This window comes from Asparagus officinalis, chromosome 5 (genome assembly GCF_001876935.1).
Source record: "Asparagus officinalis chromosome 5, Aspof.V1, whole genome shotgun sequence".
Lineage (NCBI taxonomy): Eukaryota > Viridiplantae > Streptophyta > Magnoliopsida > Asparagales > Asparagaceae > Asparagus > Asparagus officinalis.
Window position 1 is genome coordinate 64,628,662 of NC_033798.1, and position 27,798 is coordinate 64,656,459.

At 34.7% G+C, this 27,798-nt stretch overlaps 2 protein-coding genes across 2 annotated transcripts; one reads left to right on the plus strand and one right to left on the minus strand.

Annotated features, from left to right (window-relative positions):
* LOC109843651 (cysteine protease XCP1-like) lies at positions 1,942-4,337 on the plus strand. Its single transcript, XM_020412607.1, has 4 exons — positions 1,942-2,452; positions 3,129-3,364; positions 3,461-3,601; positions 3,959-4,337. Exons 1-4 carry the CDS (start codon positions 1,978-1,980, stop codon positions 4,172-4,174), a joined length of 1,068 nt encoding a protein of 355 aa, XP_020268196.1. The 5' UTR covers positions 1,942-1,977; the 3' UTR covers positions 4,175-4,337.
* On the minus strand, positions 5,570-27,726 carry LOC109843650 (uncharacterized protein At2g17340-like). The gene is made up of 12 exons (XM_020412606.1): positions 27,321-27,726; positions 23,127-23,192; positions 15,268-15,334; positions 15,074-15,142; positions 14,853-14,993; positions 10,678-10,806; positions 9,789-9,875; positions 6,347-6,421; positions 6,189-6,266; positions 6,019-6,096; positions 5,886-5,948; positions 5,570-5,756 (listed from the first exon to the last, which is right to left on the minus strand). The coding sequence occupies exons 1-12, from the start codon at positions 27,488-27,490 to the stop codon at positions 5,673-5,675; spliced, it is 1,107 nt and encodes a 368-aa protein (XP_020268195.1). The 5' UTR covers positions 27,491-27,726; the 3' UTR covers positions 5,570-5,672.

Below are 27,798 nucleotides of genomic sequence, written 5' to 3' on the forward strand. Positions count from 1 at the left end.
ACAAGTATTTAGTTCAGATCCTTGTAGAAAATGGCATGGACAGAGCAAAGGTAATATTTTTGACATAGTTGAAACTTTTATTGGATTCATAGCAGAAAAATTCATTGCATAGAAAAAAGAGATAACTCCTAACTTTATTTAACTAATAAATTAAAAGCACAAAAAATTCTAAATATATGAGATTAACATGTATTCTTATTAAAATAGGAAAAAATCAAAGTTTGTATTGTCAGAAGTTAGTGAACATCGGAAATATATTCAACTTCTTTGTGAAGTTAGATGAGAAGACAAAAGATGAATGACCCTAGGGAAAGGTAACAACATAAGAAATCCAACTCCAGCCTCATATCATAGTCAATATAGACGATGAAGACGCTACGCTAGAATTACCTAAGGAAAAAGATAAAGATGAAGAATGATTGATCTTAGCTCAATAAAAAATAAAACAGAAGTAGTAAAAGATAATATTTTCTGAATTATTATACAATAGTTTAATTTTTCAGTAAAATTAGGAATCTTTAGAAGGGATTTTTATAAACTCTTTTTACTGCTTTTATATTCTTATGTTGATGCTTTTAGCATTAATCTTTTGTTTATAATTTTTATGAACTCTTTTCTGTCATTTTAGCCCAAATTAAATTAATCTTCTTGGCTTATTTATTATTCGCCTTCCTTTTATAATGCTTTATTTCAAGTGTTTTCACTTTTGTAGTGCTATACTTTCTCAGGTCAAACTTGGTTTTATGTCGGTCCAAATGACATAAAAATTCAAATTGGCTTTAGATTATATTTATCTTATGACATTTCAATTGTCAACATGAAAAATTAAATTGGATGTAGCCTATTCAAACAAATATCAAAGAAATAAATAATCACAATGCTAAAATTAAGAAACATAAGTGAGCAAAACTATCAAAGCGTAACAGAGAAACAAATTTTAGTAAGAAAATGAACCAAAAATACTTAATCACGATATTTAACCGCGTGTATTGTACGTGCATAAAATCTTTGTGTGTGTGTATGTTCTTTTCAGAGAGAGACAGTCTCATGTTTCTTTGTGTGACTGCCTTTTGAACCTTAATTTTCTTTTCATTTATGACAAGCCGGTTTTTATTTTTTATGTATCAGTGCTAGTAGTGAATGACTGCTATGGTTCTCTCTTCATGCTCACTGATGCACAAGGGAAGAAGGCTTCATTAATATGACTTAGAAAACTATGGTTCATTTAATAATCACCTTATCATTTTCTTACTTGATCTCTTGTATTTTGTAATATGTACTCTGTTTTATTTCTTTTATTTTATATATGAACAGGGATCCTCCCCTGTTTTTATTTCAAAAGAAAAGGAAAAAAACTTAGTTCACTGTCTTTGTCTGAACACAATTTCTTTCATGATAGAATCTTTCACAATTATCACTTAAATAGAGTTGGTTATAAAAGCAAAATTGAACCAGATTTTGCAAAATTAGCAGATCTTGCTTGTACTCAGGCACTCCAATTATTTTCACTAGCTTTAATTATAGCAACTATGTAATATGATTCAACTTAAATTACAGTTAGGCAAAATCACACAACGAGAGGAAACTATCGAAGTTCTCTATGATTCATAAATGCTATATAATTTTCAAAAAGCAAATTACAGTACTTGAATTCCTCTTAACAAAGTATTACACGTAATCGAATAGGTTAACATAAACTAGTCGAAATAATTACCTTGCTTCAAAGATTAAACCAAAGTCTCTTCCCTTGAAACCTATCTCTGATGACAGGCTACAATAATGTTTTTTTTTTAATCAGACTGAACAAAGACTTGAAACCAAAGGCTGTTTACTGGACTAAGCTTGAAGCCTTAGTATCCTTTATGCAAAGAGCCCCAGACATCACATATGCTTTCCTTCGAAGCAACATAGGAAAGCCTATATATAGAGCCAAAACACTCAACTCTCTTGAACAATCTCATTTCTCTACTAAGTGATATGGAGTCATGCAGCAAATTTTCTCTCCTATGTGTAGTCTTCTCCCTTTGCCTCCTCAAATGCTCCGCAATTCCTAGAGATTATTCGATCGTTGGCTACTCAGAAAAGGACCTTATGTCTCGAGATAGTCTGATCGATCTCTTTGAATCGTGGATGGACAAACACGCCAAAATTTACGATAATTTTAAGGAGAAGCTTATGAGGTTTGAGATATTTAAGGATAATTTGATGCATATTGATGAAACTAACAAGAGGGAGAGTAGCTACTGGCTTGGGCTCAATGAGTTCGCTGATATGAGTCATGACGAGTTCAAGGAGAAGTACCTTGGATTGAGGCCTGATTTCAGAAAGAGAATGGAGGGGTACTGCGAGAGCCGTGAAGATTTCAGGGATGAGGATGCTCCTAAGTTGCCAAAGTCAGTGGATTGGAGGAAGAAGGGAGCGGTGACTTATGTGAAGAACCAAGGACAATGTGGTAAGAACAAAGTAGCCTTCTCATTTTCTATCCTCAATCTCCTCTGTCTCCATATGGGACTAGTTTGAACAGACAATAATTATGGGGTTAATTGCAAACAGATCCCATGCAGTATCCGGTCGCGAAAACACCCTGAGTGAAATTTCTTTACTCTTACCCCAGGGAATGAGAAAATTGTTTGACACATAAACCCCGCAGAGGGTAAAATAGTTTTTTTTTTGAAAGAAACTCAGGAGGTCTTTCTGCAACAGTAAAACTTGAGTAGTAGTAGTTCAAAACAGCAATACTTCAAGAGGTCTTGTCCGTATTAGGCCATGATTATTTTACAACATGAAACATTTAAACCATGTGTTACATAATAGAACACGTTTAATGAATATATGACAAGATAAAAATAACCGTAGTTTAAAAATCAACAACATTTAGCTGTAAGAACAAAAGAATTTATAATTGGAACACAAAATTTAATAGTTTCAACATGATTTGTATCGATGTAAAACTTGCTTTAAAATCAAAGGATGCTGGAGAAGTGGATAACAAAAACAATTACCAACTCAAAAGATTTACATGAAGAAATCTTACACCCAGAAAAAAAAAATACAAAACTAAGTATGTTTTAGTCCGTCTTCTTATAAATTTCATTTGCTAATCACACTGAGGCTACAATTGTGCGCAGGGAGTTGCTGGGCTTTCTCAACGGTAGCAGCTGTTGAAGGCATAAACCAGATCGTTACGGGAAACCTGACGGCGCTATCAGAGCAAGAGCTTATCGACTGCGATAACAAATTCAACAACGGTTGCAATGGAGGTCTCATGGACTACGCATTCAAGTTCATAGCCTCCAACGGTGGACTTCACACCGAGGATGACTATCCTTACCTCACGAGAGTAGGCAAATGCGATGAGGCGAAGGTAAGTAACCTCTTAACAACAGTTTCTCACGTGTGTGAACTCTCCAATTCTGATCTTTTGTGGCGTCCGCTGTTATTCCCGTGTATCTGAATTCAGAAAGATATGGAGGTTGTGACTATTAGTGGGTATGAAGATGTGCCAAGAAACAGTGAAGTGAGCCTGCTTAAAGCGTTGGCTCATCAGCCTGTTAGCGTTGCTATAGAAGCCTCCGGGAGAAATTTCCAGTTCTACAGTGGGGTAAGAAGTTTGATTTTGGATCAACCCTCTTCTTTAATCACCATCATTTATTGCTTATGGCGCTTCTTCTGACCATAACCATTTATTATTAGGATAGTTATACTAACTGTGGATGGAACCCTCTTCTTTTGACTTTTTTGCCATCAAGAGGTCTAATTTGTCAAAAATAAGGAAAAAATTCCTCATTCTGAGGGTAAAAGAGTAATAAAAAAAGTTCACCCCCAAGGGGTCTGTCTGCAACAGTAGAACTACATAGGGTCTATCCGCAATTGGGCGATAGTATAGGAATGAGTCACAACTATGTATATTAGGAATGAGTCGCAATTACGTAGATATAATCTGTCAAAATGGTCGCAGGGGGTTTTCGATGGACACTGTGGGACTGATCTGGACCACGGGGTAGCAGCAGTTGGATACGGGACATCCAAGGGCCAGGATTACATCATCGTGAAGAACTCCTGGGGTCCAAGTTGGGGGGAGAAAGGGTATATCAGGATGAAGAGGAATACTGGAAAGCCTGAAGGGCTCTGCGGAATATACAAGATGGCTTCTTTTCCTACCAAGAAGAAGTGAAACAGCTGCTGACATTATCTCCTGGCCTGTACTGTCTAATTTGCAGCATATTCATAAATATTTTCTGCTTAAATCTTTATGTCATTGGAGGCTTTCTGTATTAATATAACCATGTGATGTATTTCTTCTTTCCTAATAAAAATGCCGAGTTATGCACTACAAATTTCCAGTCATGATGTTTTAAGGTACTCCTGAAAACAGCAACAATTAACTTCACATGAAGTAACACTACGTACATTGGATAGGAAGGGATCTCAGAGACGGAAGGGCTGGGGTTCAATTTTTTTGAAGGCGAAAAAAAATAAACGATACGCGTTGTGTTTCTGAAAAATTGGATTTGTCGCATGTTTTTATACTTCTGACTGATACTTATATCTGACTGGTCTTTTAACCAATGGAACCACTCACAGATGTTTCATAACTAATCAAATTATCCAAGAGGTTATCCGTCTAAACTAGTATAAATTTAATTCTAGCGCTTTGTTGCTGCTCCTAAAAATTCTTAGGGTATCTCCATCATTTTAGGTACCCAACCCCCAGATCTTCAAACTTTAAACTTTACCCAGCTAACTTGTTTGCTTATATCGTTAACCAAAGCATCCAAGTATGTTTGTGTTAGTGTTCAGTACGGACAGTATAGCCATAACTGAACTGAGGAGATGGCCTTCTAACAGAACTGAATGGAAGAAGAGGATTCATGTAGCAACCCGACAAAATTGAGATAAAAGGCTATGTTAATTTTAGTTTTTAGCTAAGTACTATAGTGAACGGAGCCAACACATAAATGACAGTTATGATTGCTTGCATAAATTCCCAAAGCTGCACCCTACCTTCGGTAGGGATTTTAGCCTTAAAATACCTGGACACAGCCAAAAGGAAACGAAAAGGATCATGAATGCAAATAGAACTTATCTTCTAAACCAATTTTAATGCACGTAGACATGCTCAAACGAAAGGAAAGTAAATTTCGTTATGTCAAAATGGAAAAGATAGCATTTCTGCACTTTTAATTAGTTTCAGTATCGAGAACAAGTATAAGCATCAGGAAAAAACTTACAAGGTAATTTTGTAAATGCCAGAAAGCATAAATATTTTACAAGATTGAACGAACTAGATTGGATCTACACCTGCATCAGTCGTCAATACCTAATGGAGCATAGGTGAGGATTAATTTAGTACGGCACTAAAAGTCTGACTTCCATTCTAGACCCTCAAATGAATTAGTATCTTCATTACTTAGATTTAACTAATGTGCGTTAACTTTGTTGTTTTCCCTTTACTCAGAAGACGAACATATAAAAGAGTAATAGTATCAAACAAATCCAAAATGAAACGTATTTATAAATTATTAAAGATAATTTCATCTACTGTAAATGTGTATAAAGTTTATGCACACCCTGTTGTCTCTAAATATCTGTCGTAGATTTCACTTTATAAATACTGTTTGTGGAACTGCTGACATGAAGAATTGAAGAGAACAGCTTCAACGGAGACGGCATCAGTAATTCAACACCTCATTGTACTTGAATACACAATCGTAGAGCCTCCCACCCAAGAATTGAGCAACCTCTGGGTGCTTCACCTGTCAAGAATGAGCAACAAAAGGAAGGGAAAAAAGATTTTATAAAAAAGCATGAGCTTTCCAACCTGGATTTATTCCTCCCTTTAGTTAACATCCATAAACAAGAAAGGGGTTCAATAAAAGGAATACCATTCCAATCTTGATTGAATCACATTTCAGTTGAGCATATAAATTTGTTTCTATTCCACGTCCCTGCAGTGACTCAAGCATGAGAACACAACCAATTTTAAACACGAGATGAAGTCTACTAGCAACGCCTTACCATTCCCTCCAATATAACTAAGTCTGCATCGGCTGCCAGATATGCCAACTCTGGTGATACATTTGAGAGGTCAATTACCTAAAAATTCACACGGGGATCTGTCCTAAGAAAATCATATTGGTATATATATAAATACATCGAGCCCGGTAGATTAAATTAGAGTTCCTTACCGGTAAATCATTGCCAGAATTGACAATGAGAAGGCCGGAAGTATCAACACCGACAATCTGGTCCTTTTCATCCTTCAGCTGATAAAGGGAAAGAATAAAACATCAGAGTCAATTGTTTCTATTCAACCTGCTATATTTATATACTATACAACCATCACCTTCTTTATAATTTCAACCAGTTCAGTATAAGTTACATCATTGATTGAAGGCAACTCATTAGCTGCTAGAACCACCTGCATCAACATAAGACTAGAATTAAATAGTGGATGTAATACTATTCTGGCAGGCATCAGGTCTTGGACACACCAAAGAAATAGATTGACAGTTTGAAAAGAAACAATTATGAAAAGGAACAGGGACATAAATTACATTCACTGTTAAAAGTTAAAAAAATTAAGACGAAACTATTCTTATATCTTGGACAGAGAAAAACTATTACTGCAGCTCTTATAAGGATAACAAGTGAATTCAAAAGTTTCCACTGTCATTTAACTTGCAACAAAAAACCACCAAAATTCTTTTAACACTTCCGTCAAATTGCCGCATCATATTGAGTTTGCATGCAGTATCACCCCTTTTCTATCTTCTTTTTATGTACTTACATTTTCTTTCATTAAAACTTCAACAAGATTGACATCCTGATGAAAGAAACTGACTTGACCTGACTCCTAAGAATTTCATGAGAACTTTTGCTTGTAGTCGTTGGCATTCACCAACTTTGGACAAGTTGTTAATATGTTATATGGCAAAGGCCTGTGTTGTGAACAAGTGGCTATTGAAGTTACATCTATATAATGAAGTAATGAACATTTCCCTCATTCTCATGCCCCTATAAACAATTCTTTTGAAGTAATTTTATTACAGAGTTTATACTACTAGGTGTTACTTTAAGTTAATCCAACATGAAGTTGAGATCTCAGTGATACGCTGATTATGATAAGATAACCTCCACACAATTGCAAATAAAACAAGGTAGAGAGCCAACAGGTCCAAAGATGAAGTTAGAACCCCTAGAGATGGTATGAACATATCCTATGACAACCAAGAGTTTCCAACGAGTGGGGGGGGATCAAAAGAAGTGAGGCAAAGGGTGTGTTTGACGTTGCATTTGCTCACAGGTAAGCCCTTCTAAAGGATTAATCCAAACTCTTTATCAGGGGGAAAAAACTTATACAATTTACAGCATTCATCTGTTTGGCACTTCAAACCCAAAAAATTCTGATAAAGAAAGATCAATATCATAAATAGATTTCTCTAGAAGAGTTTGATTGGGAATTGAGTGTGTCACACAACAATTAGATAAGAGCCTTTAATAACAGTCAGGAAAAGTAGACAGAAGTAACTGAAAACGTTAGTTAGAGATCATATTGCATGCGATTATGTAGGAGAAAAGTAGGGACACATCACATGGGACACATCACATAGGAAATTTTGATCCTGAGATTGAGAAGCAATAAAATCTGCCTTCTCCAAACTACTCTCTTTTTTAACTTGTGTTTTTTCAAAAGGTCCTTCAAATCAATTACCAAACATCAATCAGAAAACAAATAAAAAAGCCAACAACTTCAATGCTTTAAAAAAATTTGGAGTTCTGATGACACTATTGGTAAATAACTAAATATGCTCCGAAATTTTAGTTCTCTCATTTTTAAACTGTTTAACCAGTTTGCCAAGCCTTGTTCCAATGACATTAGTAGTAAATAATACTGTGGTTTGGTCTTAATAATAAGTTGTGCTTGTCTTCTTCACTATCTGTTCCCAACCTTCCATCTTTTTGTTTCTTCCATTTTCCCCTGAACACCAGCAGTTCTTATTCAGACGAAATCCAACCTCCCTGGTTATTCTCTTCGCTTCTTCGAACTGAGTATTTTCTTTGTGTGATTAAATGTTGAAAAGGTTTCGAAACTGATCCTTGGGTCTAAGAACTAAAGATATTTGATCAAAAATAGGTTCAAAGAAATTTTGATGTGGATCAAGTTCTCAATTCACTTGTATGTTGATGATATGGGAGGTTTCTTTTTTTCTACTGATAGATAATACCTAAGTTGCATGGAAACAGGTATGAGTAATGGGTACTGGTAAGGTGCAGGTACAAGGCACGGAATATTAGCAAAAGGTAGGGCACGGGGACACAGCTATGTATATGTATGCATATATATTTATATGTATTAAAATTAATAATTTACAGGAGATCAATAATGTTTTTCAATTCACATATTATGAGAATTAAAGGTCCTATAACATGTTTATGTTTCTATTTATGTAGATTATAAATTGGAAAACCGCTCATTTATAGCTAGATAGCCAAACAGATCTCTATAGTCAGAATTCTGAACTGAATATCGACTGAAACAAAACCGACCAATGTGCAACATTTTTCAAGAAGTTAATATGAAGTGTAGGATATACTTCCAAAGAAGTGTATTGTTTTAAATTAAGTAGGATATACGTCCAAAAAATGAGGACTAGGATATACATCCAAGAAATGTATGATATAATTGAGTACACAGCCAAATAAACATATGCTTATGTTCGAGAAGTGTCCATAAGTTTGGGTGCAAGTACGGGCGTACAGGTACATGTTGGGTACGGGTACTATTTTAGATGAAAGTACCGAGGTTACATACTGTAATACACAAAATTTTGTGGACACTATTATTTGTGAGATCCCATCATTATTGTGAAGATTTGATACTAGTGTCGAGTCTAAACAGAGGAAGAAGATGAAATAAAAATTAATGATAACACTATTTTAGCAGCAGAGTTGGACCCTTCTTTACAATTAGGTCTTTTCCTGCCTTCGTAATCTCCGTAATTTTCTGGCTTGAACAAAGGAAATAGAAGGAAGGGCGCAGGGAATGATTTGCGAAGAAAAACATGAAAAATAAAAATAAACTAAGAAAGGACTAAAATATCCTGCCTAATTTTCAGTTCATTTATCATTAAAAAAAATCATATTATTGGAGGACTGAAGCAATTCTGATAGAAAAATAAAGATGCATATCTGCTTTACAAGTGGTAAAAGAACTTATCATAAGCAACAAGAGACTAGTCTAGGTGAAAGCTGGAGAGGGAGGGAGAATGGAAGACCACACCAATGAAAGATGCTAATAGAAAAAGAATGAAAAAGATGATTAAAAGAGCTAACATAATTTATTGCTTGATGATCATAGTTCACTTATATTTAACATAATTTAGCTGCACTTGTTGTTATTCACATAACCAACGCAAAAAAATTGGGAATAAGGCTTTGTTGTTGTTGTAGACTGCAAGGGGAATAAGTGATTATTCTGATGTGTGAAATGAGTGCCTGATATGGATAGTCTACTACACATATATAACAAGGTTTTTCATACTAAACATATATAAAAACATTTCATTTTCTTGATTACTAAAAGATGTTACTGATATGATACAATAGTAAATAAAAATGAAACTCAATTTGTTGTCTAGAAAAGTTCACGTTGAACAAATGAGGTGCTGAAAGCAATTTAAGCAAGTAAAACAAGAAGTCTAAGTCTGAAATTCAACAATACAGCAATGCTTCCATTTGATAAGAAAAGAAAACTGACGAGGCCATTTGACAGTAAAGGGTTTAACCTTTGTACCACGCCGAAGCAATTCTCTTGCAAATGGCAATATGCCCAATATAATATCAGCTCCAGAATTATCAACAAAAATGACAGCCTGTAAAAAGCAGCAAAAATATGAAGTTCAAATAGAAGACCATAAACATAATTAACACAAAAGGATATCCCAGTAATGTCCTACAGGAACTACTGTTAAACAGGAGCTTGCATAATGTATAATTAAAAGAAGAAAATAAATTCTGAAACTGCCATGTCCCTGTCAAGGGGAGCACTACGGCATATTTTAAAACTTCAACCAATGAGCCTTGCACATTTCATGGAGGACTCATGTTTAGAGGAACATGCCATAAGGAAACGAAGCTCAGGCCACAATTATATGCACTTATAAATCTTTCATGTACAAATGAACAGAGTAATTCACAGAAACTATAACTAACATAGTAATTCAATAGAACTCCCAACCCAAGCCCCGGCTATACTTAAGAGTTGACATATTGCATAAATATCTGAAACTACATAAGTACACTGCCCAAACCCAATGGTCAGAGAGAATCCAAACCCTAAAATAGGCAGTTTAGCAATTAGTGGATTTGAAGTATTCAACTAAAGCCAACATCTAGATTGTGAAGTACAATTAAGAAGCATTAAGTCACCAGGTTATTCCTTCAAGATGCAGTTTACGTTTGTCACCGTGATGTGTCCAGTAAATCCAACATTCCTATACCCTATCGATGAAATTTGTAAGTGATAAAACATCAAGGTCTATGAGATATCTCAACACCATTTCCTTTTCCAGCTACATGAACTTCACCGACCAGCAACTACCAAAAAAATCTCAAGTTTAAAGTCATTCAGTTGTAGCAAATCATAAAAGTGGAAGTATGGAAAAGACCATTTACCTTCTTCCATGACTTCTTAGTCCATTTTGTTTTGAATGTGTCCAGATCATCAATTACCCAAGGTCGAGGAACAAGGTTCTGACAACTTGCCATAAAGGACATGCCATCCCTTGCAAAAACTTCTGCAAGCTACATCACAGGAAACAAGGAAAAACTAGTAAGAAAAGCATTTAAGAACTCAATTGTTGACTTAAAATAGCTAATTTGAACTAAAGAGGTCGTCTAGATAGTGCAGTCTCCATTTGAATTAGAAGAAACTTCAGATAGTAACAGAAGACAGAAGAATTATGACATGAAACTCTGATTGCTTTCACTTTTGAAGATTCATGAAGATGATAATTAAATATTATATGAGGGGTAAAGCGGAAAAAAAAGAAATGCAAACAGGAACCTAATTCTGATTCTATCATTAACAGGAGTTATCAAAGCCTTGGCAGTTCATTTGAACATATAGGCTTGTGCCTTTTGCAATGTTTAATGAACTTAAAGCCCAGGTCACAAAGCCTCTCCTCACTGGGGGCACTTTGATCACATCATTGTAATGATGCAGATAAAAGGTACTTTCCGATTTACCAGGTTAAATTCAAAAAATAGTGATCTTGGTAATTTGAGAAGTTCAAGCTGCTATTTTCAAGGGTAACATGCGCTGGACAGAGATCGAAAGCTAAGACCCTTCCCACACTAAATTTTGTGCATCAAATTAATCTATAAAATATGTTTTCAGTTAATTTAAAGTTTTGATTCAAAATCTTTGAAAACAGTTAAAGACTTTTGGCAAGGTTGTTTCTTCGAATTTGTATTCATTTCATTGCTATCTTCTGCTGTTGAAGTAAATACCAAATGCAACAGATTTCTTGGACCCAAAAATTAAGAAAGTCAACATAGTAGCACAGGGGTACTATTATGAAGCTCTTTGTTGTGTATATACTAAGAACAATGACTGTTTCTCGATACATATTGGACGCTTCTTAAAAAAAACATGAACATTAGTAAAAGAAATCAAATTTTAACGAGCATATTCCAGCATTCTAATATTTTTGGGTTCAAGCACTCCTCTTTTGTTTTAATGACAAAACCTTAATATTTATATACATAAAAGAATGACAATTCATATTAACATTATAGCATACAATAAACCTGTTCAATGTTTGAGGTCAGGAATTGAGATATATCAAGCTTGTTTATTTGAAGATGAGAACAAAACCAAGAGTAATTGCTTAAATGAGTATAAAATTTTAGTCTTTATTATGTATTGTATTTTTTTTTTGGGGGGTCAATGTCTAACATAACAAATCGACATTTGACACTCAGAAAAATAAAAATGTTACTTCATACTGGTGTCATTGTCTTATTGACATTTCATTCACTAGCTTTACAGAATTTATCTTGTCCACCTGTCTATGTTTGTGCTTCTACACATCATAATAATCTTTGTACATCCCCATGTTACCCATACCACATAAAAGTATTTTGGACTATTAAGCCATGCATGCTGCATTGGTGTCATAGTGATATGGTGCACAAATTTTATATATGGGATTTAATGATTTATGATGCCTATATACAAATGATTACATCTTAAATAATATCGTCACAGCTGCCTTCTTGCTGCAACTATACTTTTTAGGAACTTTCATTCATATGCTAATACACTTCTTATAGGTCTATGACTAAATGTAAATGTTCTGATCCTAAACTAGTAGAAGAGCACCAAAAGTAACTCTTAAAGAAATTATTCCAGAACCAAAGTCATTACATTGTTCTTAGAGCATGTTTGGCAACTTTAGATTATAACCCACTTGGCTTATAACCCACAAATGGCTTATTAGTGAAGTGGGTTATAATCTATTTCCAATGGTAGTGTTTGACAAATGAGTGGCTTATAAACCATCATTGTTCTCAAAATGACCAAAAAGGGGTCGGAGATAGAGAAAGATGTTGGCCTTCTTGTTTTGATGATGTTTAACAAACAATTTACAACTAATGTTGTTTGTCTAGTGCTTGTGTTATCTATTTATTGTAGACAAACAACGTTGTTGGAGGATGGATGGAATAGCGCTTCAACGACGATATCAAATGGAGGTTGGCGGAATTGTGGAGTGAAGCAACATACAATTCAAGTTAAAGATCAAGCTCAAGCTTCATCCGCAAAGTGTACCAAGTCAAGCTTATTGAAGATCAAGATCGGCTTGGGTAATCTAGTTTAGGTTTTATATTATGTGTGTTTAATACGTTAAGCTCAATATCTATACACACACATTTTATTGGTTTCTTCGTATATATATATAGTTATATATATATATATATATACATAAGTTTTGGTTTCTATGCATATATATATATAGTTATATATATACATACATGTGTTTTGAGTTTTTATGATTATATATATGAAATTATATATTTCATATTTTCTATTATGTTTTTGAAAACATTGCATAGAATATGCAATTTTGTGAAAATATTGTTTTATTAGTTTATAGACTTCAATATCAGTTCATACATGTTTTACTAAGTCTATAAAATCATTTTGTAAAGTTTTAAAAGTTGGTTTAGCCAAAATGTCAAAATTCACATGTTTACATTTTCGTGTTTTGGACTATTTTGTAAAATGATGATATTTTTTATTTGGGAAGTCCTTTCTGGAAACCAGTCATTGTAACATGTTTATTATCATGTCTACAATCATTCCCCAAAGTTTTACATTTTTTAGAATTTATTTGATATTTTTAAACAGTGTTTCAAAATCAGATGTACAGCTTTCAAAACTATTTTTCAGAGTATCAGTATTCGGTAGTTGGTCGGTCGACCGGTCCGGTCGACCGAAAGCTCCATCGGTCGACCGCACCGGTCGACCGACGAAGTCTCTGCCTGTTTTTTGTTTTTCAGACCTGCTCGCGGTCGACCGGATTTTTCCGTCGGTCGACCGAAATTCTCCATCGGTCGACCGACAGAATTTTCGGTCGACCGCCAATAGAGCCGTTGTCTCCTAACGGCTATTTCTGAGCTGAGTTGTCTGGGGCTGTTTTGTCTTTTTGCTTGGGGTTTTTAGCTGAGTTGTGAGAGGGTATAAATACCCCATTGCTGATCTCTTCTCAATAATCTAAGAAGTTTTTAAAGAAGTTTTTTTAACAAGGGTTTAAACTTGTTTAGTGTTTGTTTAAGTTTGGTTTAAGAAGCTTTTAAGCATTTGAGTGTTTTGGTTTGTGAAGACAATTTCACAAGAGCAAGTGGAGATCATCATTTGGTGTTTGAGCAATCACTCTTCTCCCTCTCTCTTGTCATCTATAGAGAAGTTTCCTTAAACTCAATTCTAGCATTTTATAAGTTTGTTCTTAATTTCATAAGCTAGATCACTTGAGGGAGACACGGCTAGGTCCAACACTTAGTGAGTGTAGAGTGTGATTGCAAGAGTGTGAGTTGTAGAATTTTCGGTTAGCTAGAAAACCGAGTGTGTAGAAGAAGTTCCGGCTTCCAAACCGGATTGTGTTAGTGGATTTCTCCCCGGGAGTGGGGAGCGGAGACGTAGGACGGAAGGTCCGAACTCCGTGATCATATTGCTTGTTTGAGTTTGTCTTTGGCGTAGTTGTTTTTGCATTTATCTTATATCGCCAATTGTGCATTACTCATCCTTTTTATGATCCACTATCTAGTTTATATTGTTTACCCTTGTGTTAGTTTATATATCCTCGCATATATATTTTGCTATATATCTCTTTGCTAGGATATATCATATTGTATATTGCTTATCCTAGCTCATATATATTGTTGTATTTCATACTTGCTAGGATAACGTATTAATTAATTTTAATTGGTATTTAAATCGGATTAGATTAGCATAAGACCCTAATCACCCCCCCTCTAGGGTCTAACAAAAGAGGGCTTTGTAATTTTCTTAAATGCTAAGAAGTAAAATGGTCTTTGACTTGGTCAAACTTTGCCTTACAAGCCTCCAACAAAATAAGCTGGTTATCCCAGCTTTCTTTTTTTTCTTTTTTTTTCCTTTTTTTTTTTTTGGCTTATAAGCCAAAATAAGTTGTTTACCAAACATGTCTCAATGAGTTATAAGCCACTTTGACCAGTTTCCAAACATGCTCTTAATCTTCATCGAATATTCAACAGAGATATTAACGGATAATTCAGAAACATAGCATATAAACCTTGGTATTAAATACCTGTGCAGATCCCAAATCAAATATGTTTCCTGCCAATATACCCCTAATCAAGTTCTCAGCACGCTTGATCTCGTCTTCAGTGGCATCATTAAGCCGAATAACTCCCTCAAAGAGAGAAATAGCTTTTGCATTCTCCTCATCCTAGAATAGAAGCACATCATTAAGCAACCCAGTTCAAGAAAAAATATAATAGAGAATCTGTCAATTATTTAAAAATATACCTTAACCTTCTTGAATATATCTCTAAAGCCCACTTCTCTAAGGACTTGCTCGCGAAGTCTGCAAAGAAGCTAAAATTACAAGGAAATTTTAGCTTCAACTTGTTGAGACTGACTGAATGCAACCAAAAAACTCTGATAGAATCAACTGTTAACTTCATAGAGCCATGAGAACTAACTTAAAACCACTGTCTTACAATGCAATCCGGGGGCCCACCATGACTCTCAGGGTTCTTCTTCATGTCTTCAAGGATTTCTGTGTATCTTTCAACATTACAAGGCACAAAAAAATTAGCTAAATCATATACTCTTATAGTGTCATTTGCATCGCTAATGAATTATGAAGCCACCGAACTATTGTCACAAAAGGGCAATGATACAACATACTTGCAATTAATGTAGATAACTCAATTCGAGCAACAGATGTGTGAAGGATTACATTTCACAGACGACAATGGAAAAGACAGTTCATTCAGAAGCCAAGTCCCAGATAAGAGCCTTTCCTGTTCCTTGTTCCTTACTCTTCCCCTATACATGTTTCGCTGGTCGCGTGAGCTTAAATTGCATGCTAATAACCAAGTGTCAAGTGGCATGCTAATTTTATGGCATGCCCATATCTTGTAAACAGTTGCTTTATTATGAAGCCTGGCAGAAAAATAGAGAGGAATGTCTAGGCTCTAACTCTGGCTAGACAACAACTTGTAGTAAAAAGTGATGGAACCAACCACTGGTTGCACTACTAGTCATACCAAGTTATGAGTTTTGGGATAAGGTTGAAAGTATAACCAAGGTTACAGAAAGTGCTAGGTGGCCTAGGCGTTAGACCCGACGCCTAGAGCCTCGGCGAGGCCTAGGCATTTTCCTTGTTTTTAAGCTTATAATTATTATTAGTGATAGAAAAATACCAATATTATAGAAAGCTTACAGGCTGGACTGATACCTAGGCAGAGTGGTGGTGGAGAATGTTTTGTTGAAGGTCAAGAGAGGTAGAGGTGTTCGTATTTGGAGTTTGGAGGATGTGGAGGCTGTAACGGAGGAAATCACAATCAATGCCTAAAGGGTGCAGTCCATGTAGGCAAACCACACTCCCTTAGGTGCTCCTTAAACCTAGGCGCATAGCCTGCCTAAGTGCTAGGTAGATAGCCAAGGTATCATCTCGGCCTAGGCAAAAGCCTATGCGAGTTACACGAATGCTTTTTAAAACCCTGAGTATAACATAAAAGAATAGCAGGAAACAAAATCACTAAGATCAAGATGGACAGTTAAGTTCAGGCATATGCTTAGGAAATTGATAAACTGCATATGTTCTCCAAATTTTCAACAAAAAAGGCCGCAAAATAATATCAGATAAATGATCTACTTTCTTATTGACAACCAAAGCATTGTTCAAGATAGATATACAGACTTAAATTAGCCCTCTAATTTAATATATTTTTGGCAGATACCATTAAAGGTACTTATACGCTAAAATCAAAGTTAAGTAAATATATATTTTATTCGAGTGTTGAGTGCAATATTCTGTATTTCTTCCAAAATATTTAAAAGAAACATTGTTTTAAATATCCCAACATGGCCCGATATATCCTTTTACAAAGCTTGCTGCAAAACGATATGGCCTAAATATCATTTACTTTTTTTGCTAATTTTGGGTGATATATCCCTGACATAGCCAACATATCAACCGATATGTTCGTCGTTATTTGTTTTAATATGGCTTGTCACAAAACTATATAACAGCTTTAGCAATTTTTGGGCGACATATCATAATTTTCCAATATATCAAATGGTATTTTGGCTCAATTAAATATTGCAAAGTCGATATGGACTTTTATTTATTTAGATTACATTTTATGATATTATATTATACGTGCAGGCAATAGTAATTCCTCAAAAGCAGGACAAACAAACATTATGTCTTGGTACTAGTGTGGGGTGGGTAAAGAGAAAACAACTATAAGATGCCATCTCATTTATAAAAAAAAATAAGCATTTAAATATTTTGTATGAAAAAATATTAAAACACATTTGCGTACCAATTCCCAGTACATTTGCGAACTCTCATATATACGAATTGGTTCCACAAGATTGGCGTCTTGTTTACAAGTATGCGGAATACAAAATCCCTCATTAAGTGCACATGTGCAAGACGCGATGCAATATGCAGAATCGAGTAATGTGAGGTACACAATAGAATATATGAGTCAATGACTTTACTGTAACTAAATACCTATGTAAATAAAACATGAAACGAAACCATCCTCCCAGCAACTATGTGAAAAAAACAGATAGAACAATAAATACAGTAAAAATAGAAAAAATAGAAAAGAAAATAATTGGAAATGTAGAGGACAGTCTAAAAAAAGTGAACAAACTCCATAAAAAAGTAGCATTTGAGTATTTTGTATGAAGAAGTATCTAGCAATATTACTATTGATATTTACATGTCAAAAAAGGAAAAAAAGGATGAATCATTTATTATCAAAACTCTAGATTGAGTGCCTTCAGCATAGTCGTCACAGAAGCTTCCTCATGTTCAATTTCATTGCTTGTCGTAGAATAAGCTCCAAGTCAGGCTAAGTAAATTAGTTATCATTTTCTTAAACTGTCTCATCTATGTTTTGCACTGGGTAAATGCTATAGGTAGCAAATCTACTGAACTAACTTGAGTATTGCTCTTTTAAGTTGAACTTGTAATTTTTAAAATCATAACAAAACACAAATTTGAAACCTTTTCATTAACTTTGATGACAAGGTTGTGCGTTTTTAAGAGCACATTATCCTAGAACTATATGAAATCAATCTACATTAGCTCTTTTTCTTTTACACTTTTTTATTTTTCTCATTAATTTTTTCTTCTTCTACTGACTGTTAATTGGAAACTTACTAATGTTACTGATTATCTTCTTTCAACAAAATATATTGAATCTTATCATTGATATCCGCCCTCCTACTACAAACATATAAGGAAAAAAATTATTCACTTTGCTAAGGTTTTCATTACAAATGAAACTATATTTCTAAGAGTGTGTGCTTACTATCTAAAGGAAGAATATTAAAAAACTAAAATGTTTACTCTACCGCTTAAGAAATAGTTTGTCCTACTTCCAAGTTTGGCCTTAGCGAAAAAATTCATGGTACATTCTCTATGTCCCAACAATTAGCAAACACTGACAGTTCCTTAACAAACTTAAAAATTCCTATGGCGAAAAAAGGGCACTATAAGCTAGAGACAAAAGAGTTCACAAGATTAAAAATTGACCCAGATGTGGAGTGCACAAAGCTCAATCTTGTCTCAAATAGTAAGTTACTCTATCATCTTACACGTTTAAAAGTTAGCAATGATTGTTAATAATTCTTCATTTTTTTCTCTCCTTCTCAACCTCTCTCATTGATCAAACTTGGTTATTGGCACAAATAAAGTGACGGCTAAAGCAACCAACTTCAAACTGGTTATGCTGAGATGTCACGGTTTAGTGAACTCTATTGCAAAACTCCTAAGGATATCTACACAATCAGTAACTATATGCTCACTCTATCTATCCACATACCCTTGTTAGGACATAATATTTACAAATCACCATTTTATCATAGTGCACATTAACCTCTCGTTATAGTTAAATCTTGCATCTTTTTTCTCAATATCAAGAAATCATGTCTTTATGTTCCAACATTCTTCAATATATACATCAATAATTGTTGCATATGCTACATGGAACAATATCACCAACATTTTTATACAATTTAGGATAATGACCTCTCCAAAATATATACGAACTCATGAATAAGTTTTTCAAGTTTGTGTTGAAATCATAAGTCTCACTTAAAGGGCAATACACAATTCGGTAGATTATTCAGCCAAACCACTTAACCAAGTGTGAAACATATATAAAATGACTCAACAAAATGCGAACTCATCTACACTATCTCTAGTGCAGGCAATGAAATTGAACATGAAGATGCTTTCGAAGTTGACTCTACGAAGGAGTTACAATAGAGTTTTCATGTTAAACAGTTTTTTGTTTGCTTCTCTCTTTTGGCGTGTAAAATTTGATTAGATTACTCTTTATTCTTTGTGGTTACAACATACAAACATCCTCTAAGTACTACTCTTACTTCTAAGCTGAAATTGGCCTAAACATGAATATGTATTTACATATGTTTGCTTATAACAAATTATAATTATGCTTTTTAACAAAAGTTTTGTACAAACAATGTGTACTACCTATGTTATCAACACTGTTAAATATTGTTATTTTTTATTGTCAAATGTCCTTTAATATTTATGATTATCAAGATGAAATTTCCATAGAAATATATTTCCCATTTGTTTAAAGAATTTGAAGTCTTCTGTTTCCCCACATCACGTAGAGAGTATTTGCCTCTCCCTCCCTTTCTCCCTCCCTCCCCACATCTATCTAGCTATCTATATAACTATTCCTATAAAGTTAAAACATATTTGAATGTAAATTTATTAAGAACGATTGTATCATCATTGATGAAAAATGGTTTGTAGTTGCTTAATGCACGTTATAAAGTCGCACTCTATTCCTACAAATTTAAAACATATATAGCTTGTGAATTTATTAAGAATGGTTGTATCATTGTCGTTGAAGAAAACAGTTAGTAGTTTTCCTAATGTACATGCATAATAACAGTCCGTCCTAGATTTTACATGATATGGAACAATGCATTCTATATAATATGCTAATATAGTATGACATGCATGTACTTTTGGCTCTTGGTATAGATGTAAGGAAGTCAAAGCTTGCACTTTTTCAGCTCGTTATAATATCAAAGAAACAATGTACTATAGTTTTTTATGGAATCTACTATTGGAAAAATGGGCATTCAAGAAGGAACTGAGCTGATGGTCATATTACCTCATTATGTTTTTATAGAACTAGTCTTGTCAGTTAAAACGCCACTTGGTAGCAGATAACTTAGAAGTTGAAACTCTTCTCATCATCATATGGATGGATGATGACAAACCAAAAAAAACTAAAATAAGATTGGATATAATGGAACATTGCCACTACGGTTTAGAGAACTGGCATAGGGTAGGAAGATACACCGCCAAACAATAAAAGAACAATGTGACCCATTAAATTCTTTTAGAATTAAACTAACATCTTTCTCTATAAAGAAAAGAAGATATCGTGTTCGCAAAAGTAAATAAGCTTGGAAAAGGTCATTTTCTCACCATGATTTTACCACATGAATAGCAAACTAATCTATCCTATCATGTTACACACACTTCTTAAATTGAATAAATAGCAAGTTTGTTTTTATAGTGATAATATATGATAATTATGTTAATCAACTTTTTCATCTTTCTCATTTTTCCTTTCTTTTTCTCGTTTAGCAATACACCTTCAATGATTTTATGCTAACAATTATTTTATCTTTTACAGTAGCAAGAGACCATTCGAAACCCATATGCTAAAAGGCCAGGCTATTAAAAAGATACTAAAATTAATCTATGTATGTTAGGACAATGTTACATTAAACGTTGGGCGCTTCTAGGCGTCGGATTTGACGCCCAGCGTTTAGTCACCTAGGCGGGCGCCTAAGCGGTTTCTGGGTATTTTTTTTCTTTCTTCATTTAAATGTTGGTTGATGAGGTTTTGCTGAAGGTCGAAGGAGGTAGTGGAGGTGTTCATATTTGGAGGTTAATGGAGTTTGGAGGACGTGTATGCTACGACACATAAAATCACATTCAAGGCCTACAGGGTGCAATCCACGTAAGCAGACAATGCTCTCCTAAACGCTCGTAAAATCTAGGTGGGCAGCCTAAATACCGCCTAGACGCTAGGCACTAGTTAGGCGGTCTAAGTACCGCCTAGGCCTAGGCGTACGCCTAAACGGACTAGGCGGAGATTTTTTAAAACAGTGTGTTAGGAGTTCCGAGTCATTTGATTCATATTAAGGCTAAAATCACCAAAAGTTTATGGCCTTCAATTTGATCCATATCACGCCAACAATAAACAACATGGCTAAAAAATAAGGCAAAAGTAAGATTTTGAACCTATGATTTGACATCGACTCTCTTGAATTGATGTCAAACTTCTAGCATCTGAAACTATAGAGTATGGACAGGAGAGATTCCCTCCAGCAAAAACATGCTAAATATGAGTGAGAGGACATAGACAGGGAGAGGGAAAGGGAGAGAGTTCAAGATAGCAATCCTAGAAAATGAGATGTCATCCTTGTTTTCTTTTTTTCCTTCTTTTTGGGTGATGGTGGGGTTAGGTTGGTTGTTTGTTAGGCTGACCCATGACCAATAACATGTTTTCTTATTTATTGTGAGGCCACTTCCGTTATTCACACTAGTTTGAAAGGTTGACACTAGGCAAACTTAGTTGTTGACTTTTGACAATTTCTATGGAGACTTCTGAACATGGATTTGTTCTCCATAGGCATTGATGACAAGAGATACGCAATGAGAGGGTTTGAGAGTAAGCATAACATCTTCAAGGAAAAGAAATATAGTTCCCGTTAAAATGATTTTAATTTATGAGATAAAAAACCATTATCAAACCCCACATCCTTTACGGAAAGGAGGGGATTGATATGAGAAATAGGAAATTTAATCACAGGAAAAAAAAAAGGAATGCAAGCAATTTCAGATGGCATGGATGTCCCAAGAAAATATAGCAATTAAGTTTGGAGCTAATATAAGTCAATAATTCCTCAAAATAATCCTTGCATTCATTAAGAATGCAAAATAAGATAAATGCATTAGAAAATTATAATGAAACATGAAATGAATAACTCTCCTTCAAATAGGCATCAACTTACGCTATTGGCCTTAAAATTTGCAGAAAAGAAATGATCTACAATTTTATTACAGTGTCTTATCCAACTTGATTATGCATCCAATACATCTCCAACATGTAAACAAACATTTATAAGAAAGTATGCAAAAGGCACATATGTCTATATGTTCACTGTCTAATTATGGTATGACTTTGAAATGTGTCAATTTTATTTCAAATACATAAGTTTTCCCCTATGTTGCATGGGTATCGTTACAAGTACGAGACACGAAAAAATTTGCAAAACTATAGTACAGGGACACGACTATATAAATATCTGTATACACATATATTGAAATTAATAATTTACATGAGATCAATATTTTCTTATTCATGTGTTATGAGAATTAAATCCTATAACATTTGCTTTGATTATGTGAACTATAAATTGTAAAAACACTCGTTTTTTAAACTGGAACCCACGAGTTTCAAGAAGTGGATGTGAAGTGTAGGATCTACGTTTAGGAGATGTTTGACAAGTGTTCCATATTAAAACATGTATTTATTAATTGAGTACATGCCTGAATAAATATAGGCATATATGCCAGGGGCGTCCAAGGAGTTTGGGTACAGGTACGGGTATATATCGGGTACGGGTAGAGCTTCAAGATAGAAGTACCCAGGTAAAATAGGTTTTCCCCTTAACTGAAGTCATATAGAGTATGTCACACTAGTCACACAATACCAAAACAATTGCACATCGACTATACGCATGATACATTCATGTTTCATTGTTGAAGTATCAATATTTTGCAAATTAAAGCCTAAAATAATATCTTACTTCAGAGAAGGTGAAAGAGAGGAACAAGTAAAGGCAATTATTGATGACAAAGTCAAAGGGTTTTCTGGAAATCCCCCACCCCTTAAATCTTTGTATTAAAATATATCCGCTTCGAGACACTTCTGTACAGAAGTTATTTGAAAAACTAGTAATCAGTTAGCACTGTCCAGAAGCAAAATTCAAGGACTGTAATTACATAAATGTCCTTGACAAATGTAAGAAAAGAAGCACTCCGACTTGCAACCGAGGTCTACTAAAGATGGAGGAAAGACAAAATAGGAAACTAGATGTTCCCCATCAATTTCCATACATGCATATAGAGCAGAGTTAACAAAAATTTGAGGATTTAAAGAGAAAAAAACATATGTTTTTGGAGTGGATATCAAAAAACAAAGTTTTGAGGGGCAACAAATATGAACATTTCAAAGGGTATATATGAAAAATAAAAACAAAAAAGTACCTCTGAGCAAATTTTTCAGCTTTTTCAGGGGCATCAACAACTGTATTGTCACTCTCTGCTCTTTGCCTGCAACAAAACCAGTTCTGATGAGTAATGCAGCAATACACAAAAACGAAATGGAAACACAAATATGAAAGAAATACAAGTTGGATCATAACAAGTTCACATGTACGGATCCAAGTCAGGACTGACTTTGTAGAATTTGAAGTTCATTAACATTTAAGAATGGCCTAACTGAAAATGCATACATACATATCATGCAAAAGCAGTCACGGCACGCACAAACGCAAGCAAAGAAGTTCAAAGCTCATTAAGTTAGCATTAGAGAGACGTCCAAGTGAGAAATGACCGTTGATTTTGGCATTCCATAACATTTGAGAAGTTGTTAACTGATACGCATTCCTTAACATTTGAGAAGTTATTTACTGATACACGAAACCATGCATGCTCGCACACATGTTGCAACAAAAACATAAAAGAAACAGAAGTCCTATCAAAACAACAAGCTACGTGTATAGATCTAAGTAAGGAGTTTACTTGTAGTATCTGTAGTTCATTTATAGAATTTGAAAAGCATCTAACAGAAATAGAGATGCTGCAAACAAGTAGATGTGCACATCAGTGATACATACTTGGCTAAATGCAACTGAGTTTTGTATTCATCCATCCACACAAGGATGCCATGATTCATGAACTTTGGCTATGGGTCCAGGAATCTAAGATGCAATTCAAGAAAAAAACCTAATAATTGTAGAATACGAAAATCTCATTGCATGCATGTCCGACTAATGTATTCATCACCATGGAAACTTAGCACAAAGCAAAAGTTAGTGAACCTTAGAGTAATGGATAACTCAAGGCCATGCAGAATCCGCAGCCAGACTATTTCCTCAAGCTAAGCAATGGAAATGAAAACCGGATAAAAAGTACAAGCAACAATACAAGTTCTGCAATGAGATGACACGATGCTACAAGAAATGAGAATTTGATTAGTAACTTGAAGGTAAGCTAAGCATAAATGATATATGCCCGCAAGGCATGCCCAAGCCTCCCTAGCTTATATCAAACAGCAAATGGGGATATATCAAGGCAATCACAGACCAACGCATAAGATGGTGATTTAAGACCTGGCCCATTGAAAATATTGATTATTGAGATGAAAAATAAATAAATGTAGTCTAATAAGAAACGGTTAAAATCCTGCTTTGGTTGAGAGCTCGAATGATTCACCTTTTTGTGTACTTTATGTTCGTATCTTCAATGCACCCATGTCATGTTAGTACCAAAGATGGTTTATGATCCTAGCTAGCAAATTGTCTCAAATAAATTCAGATCATCAGCGTGAATTTTGTACCTTGGTTGTGTTTTACATTCTTTAATTTCCTTTCATAGGGAAATGAATTATCCTTGCTAGAGTTCCATTTCTTTTATAAAGGATCATTTCAAGATGCTTGCCATGACAAGATAAATACTCCAACAAAAGATAATCTTTTTGAGAAAAACAAAAATTAGGTGTACAATAATTAAGCCAGTTTTAAGAATAATTTGTTACAAATTTGAACAATCACATTTTATGAATAAAATATTCTATAGAAAAGTATCTTGGCTTTTCACATTGTGACTTACCTGAATCATATTATTCCGTTCTGTTCTATTTTGTGTCATCTCCTCCTTTAAGTTAGCTATTACTGTATTATTGTATCCTTGTTAATTGTTTAAAATAAATAAAAAAGAAAATAAAAAATAGAAAAACAGAAGTTGACTAAAATTAAGAAAAACATCTTTTGACAGTTCAACTTTATAGGTAACAAACAGTAAATAATATTTGAAGCGTCTCAAACACATATATAATAATTTCTCATCAATTCTAGGAAGAGTAGAAAATGGTTTACCTATTAAGATACAGTTATTCAAAACAATAAATGTACATAGAATGAAGATTACAAGGATTAAGAAGATATATGTAAATACCTAAACATGCTACATGCATGCTAATACAAAAGAAAGGAGCGTAAAGCAGGAAACTGGTGGAACATTTTTCAAAACTAAAATACAACATTTACAGTAATAATAAAGTAAGTTTTGTTATTGAATTATTAATATAATTTAAATACAATAAATTCACTCAAACTCATACAAAGATCTCAATCAATTTAAAGAGTGAAAGGCAATGAGTATTGTCAAGGAAAATATTAGTATACTAGGAAAACATATAATGGGATATGTGATTGAGAGATGTTATGAATATGATTGAGAGAATAAAGGAATATGCTGAGAATATGTTGAACATAATCTTAAAGATATGTAGCACAAGTTTTACCCTCAAACAGTATAAATATTGGACGGTAACAGGGCTCTCCAACTGATCCACTAATTCTCCTCAAGATTAGTATTTTCTCGGAGCTAGAGCAATGTATTTGAATACTCGGGTAAATTTTAGCAACAAAATATTTCTAGAAAGGATTTTCCTATGTGAATTCAACTAAGAAACAAAATTGACTAAGAATTGACTAGCATTGCAGTACACCTGAATGGTCAACACATACAAAGCAAGCTAGAGATAAAGAGGAGATGAAAGACATTCAATGTTTAACAAGACTAACATTACAAATGCAGAACTTATTACAGTTTGTATGGGTTAACTATTATACATGGTTGTGGAGTTGGTATAATCTTTGTTTGTTTATAGGTTTTTGCAGATCAACTTTACAATACATGACTATGAAATTTCAAAATTGATTGGTGTGTGTGCGCGCGCACGTACTTCCTAGTTTCAAATGCTACAGAAGTCTAGAATGATGATTGCTATTTAATTATACCTTGATGTAATTAGAACTAATATCGTCATGCAAGTTATCTTACCTTTACTGAACCCTGTCTATGGTAACTCCAAATCCCTCTCCCCCTCAAATTAATGCCAAATTCTATAATTCTATGTTGCTGACCTATATCATTCGTTTGGTACATTGATCTTTGTGATATATGTTCTCTTGTTGTTTGTCTAATTTATTTTCATCCATCACTTTTTCAGTTTAAGACGGAACAACTTGTCATTTTGACAATGATGTTATTTGGGGGGTGGGGGTGGGGGGGCAATCTTGTTCCCTATTTGTATGATCTTGATTTACTAGATAGCTTCAATCAGACCTCAAATTGAAGGGGAACTCAGCTACCACAAGTCCCACCAGACCTCAGACTGAAGGTGCATCTAAAGCTGAAGAATTATGAAGAAGCCAGAAACGAGTTCTCCAATTAATTATCCTTTTTATGGAACATTTGAAGCTAAGGATCACAAAGAGGCCATAAACCGATTCTCCAATTGACTTTCCCTTTTCAATGGTTTTCTTCTATATATACTCATATTCGATGGCAATGTTATTATACATTTTTTTAGAAGGAAACTGATAAAACAGTGGATTCTTTCATCAAACTCCCTTAAGTATCCATGAACCAATCCACCTCGTATAGCATACTACAGCGGATACTTTGGTTCATCATTGGATCAAATTGACAATGTGGAGGTACTAACAATTAGTAAGGATAAGCATTGATCACTGTGAACCGATTTAACCAACCCGTTCCATTTGGTTTTAGAATATTTTTGGATCCATTCAGGTTTAGAATATTTCAATCCAAACCGACCGCTTTAAGGTCAGTTATCTAAACCCGTCCTTTTTTCTTTTCGTTAGAACACAAATTTCCTCTCACTTCCCTCGATTTTGTATTGTGTTTGCTGCTTCACAGCTCCCATAATTCTGTGATCGATCTTAATTGGTAAAGATCCAAGTGTTATTGACTGGAAAAAATATTAACTTTTAGAGCAGGATTTGAGTGAGAGGAGTGGGTAAGGAAGACGTTTACTTTTTATTTTTATTTTTACTTTTTCTTGGCTAAAATAGGTTGTTTTCTTAACTGGACGGTCCAGACGCAAGCTGCACTGCACCGGCCGGTCAATCTGACTTGATCCAGTTCGGTTAGTCCAAATCTATTTCATCCGGCCACCATCAATTTCGTCCGCAACTTCACAAAATGCAACTCGCTTTAACACGAGCACATAAATAAGCAACATTAGTTCAATGTCAAAGAGAGTCCCTCTATAAACTCATACAAGCACATCAACCTTAAAAACCCTAGCTTGATATCAAACAGTAACAGCACAACGAAAGAGAAAGAGAGAGATGGATGAATTCTCACTTGAAGGAGGGGACGGAGCTCAAGAAGAGATCGATCCACTGGATCTCGACGGGAGTAGCCTTGCGAGGGTTATCGGAGGGGAACCTGTAAGGGATCGTGCAGGCCCTGTAGTTGGTTTCGATCGGGGTTTGGAGGAGCGGGAAAGGGACCAATGGAGACTCGCTCTCCATCTGCCTCCTCTTCGAGATTAATGATCTCTCTCTCTCTCTCTCCCCTGCTCCTGCTGCTCCTTCTTGTTCTTCTTGCGCTAGGGTTAGGGTTTTGGATTTTGATCTGATGGGCGTCGGAGCTCTTCGAAGAGAGACGGAGAAGAAAAGGGACCGTAGAAAGAACGAGAAACGGGGCACGAAATGATGGGCTTTTTCTTGCGAGCGTTGCTGACTTTCCTAATAAACCGCGAAAAAGGGAAGGGGAGGGGCACAAAGAAAGCTAAACTGCACTTAAATCCTTTATAGTTTCCGAAAAAACACTTATGTGC

Excerpts from the sequence above, each read along its gene's own strand:
- LOC109843651 (XM_020412607.1), top strand. The coding sequence starts at position 1,978 with ATGGAGTCATGCAGCAAATTTTCTCTCCTATGTGTAGTCTTCTCCCTT. Across the intron at positions 3,365-3,460 it reads GCAAATGCGATGAGGCGAAG|AAAGATATGGAGGTTGTGAC; the intron begins GTAAGTAACCTC and ends ATCTGAATTCAG. Across the intron at positions 3,602-3,958 it reads ATTTCCAGTTCTACAGTGGG|GGGGTTTTCGATGGACACTG; the intron begins GTAAGAAGTTTG and ends AAATGGTCGCAG.
- LOC109843650 (XM_020412606.1), bottom strand. The coding sequence starts at position 27,490 with ATGGAGAGCGAGTCTCCATTGGTCCCTTTCCCGCTCCTCCAAACCCCG. Across the intron at positions 14,994-15,073 it reads ATATATTCAAGAAGGTTAAG|GATGAGGAGAATGCAAAAGC; the intron begins GTATATTTTTAA and ends CTTCTATTCTAG. Across the intron at positions 5,757-5,885 it reads ATTCAATCAAGATTGGAATG|GTGAAGCACCCAGAGGTTGC; the intron begins GTATTCCTTTTA and ends CATTCTTGACAG.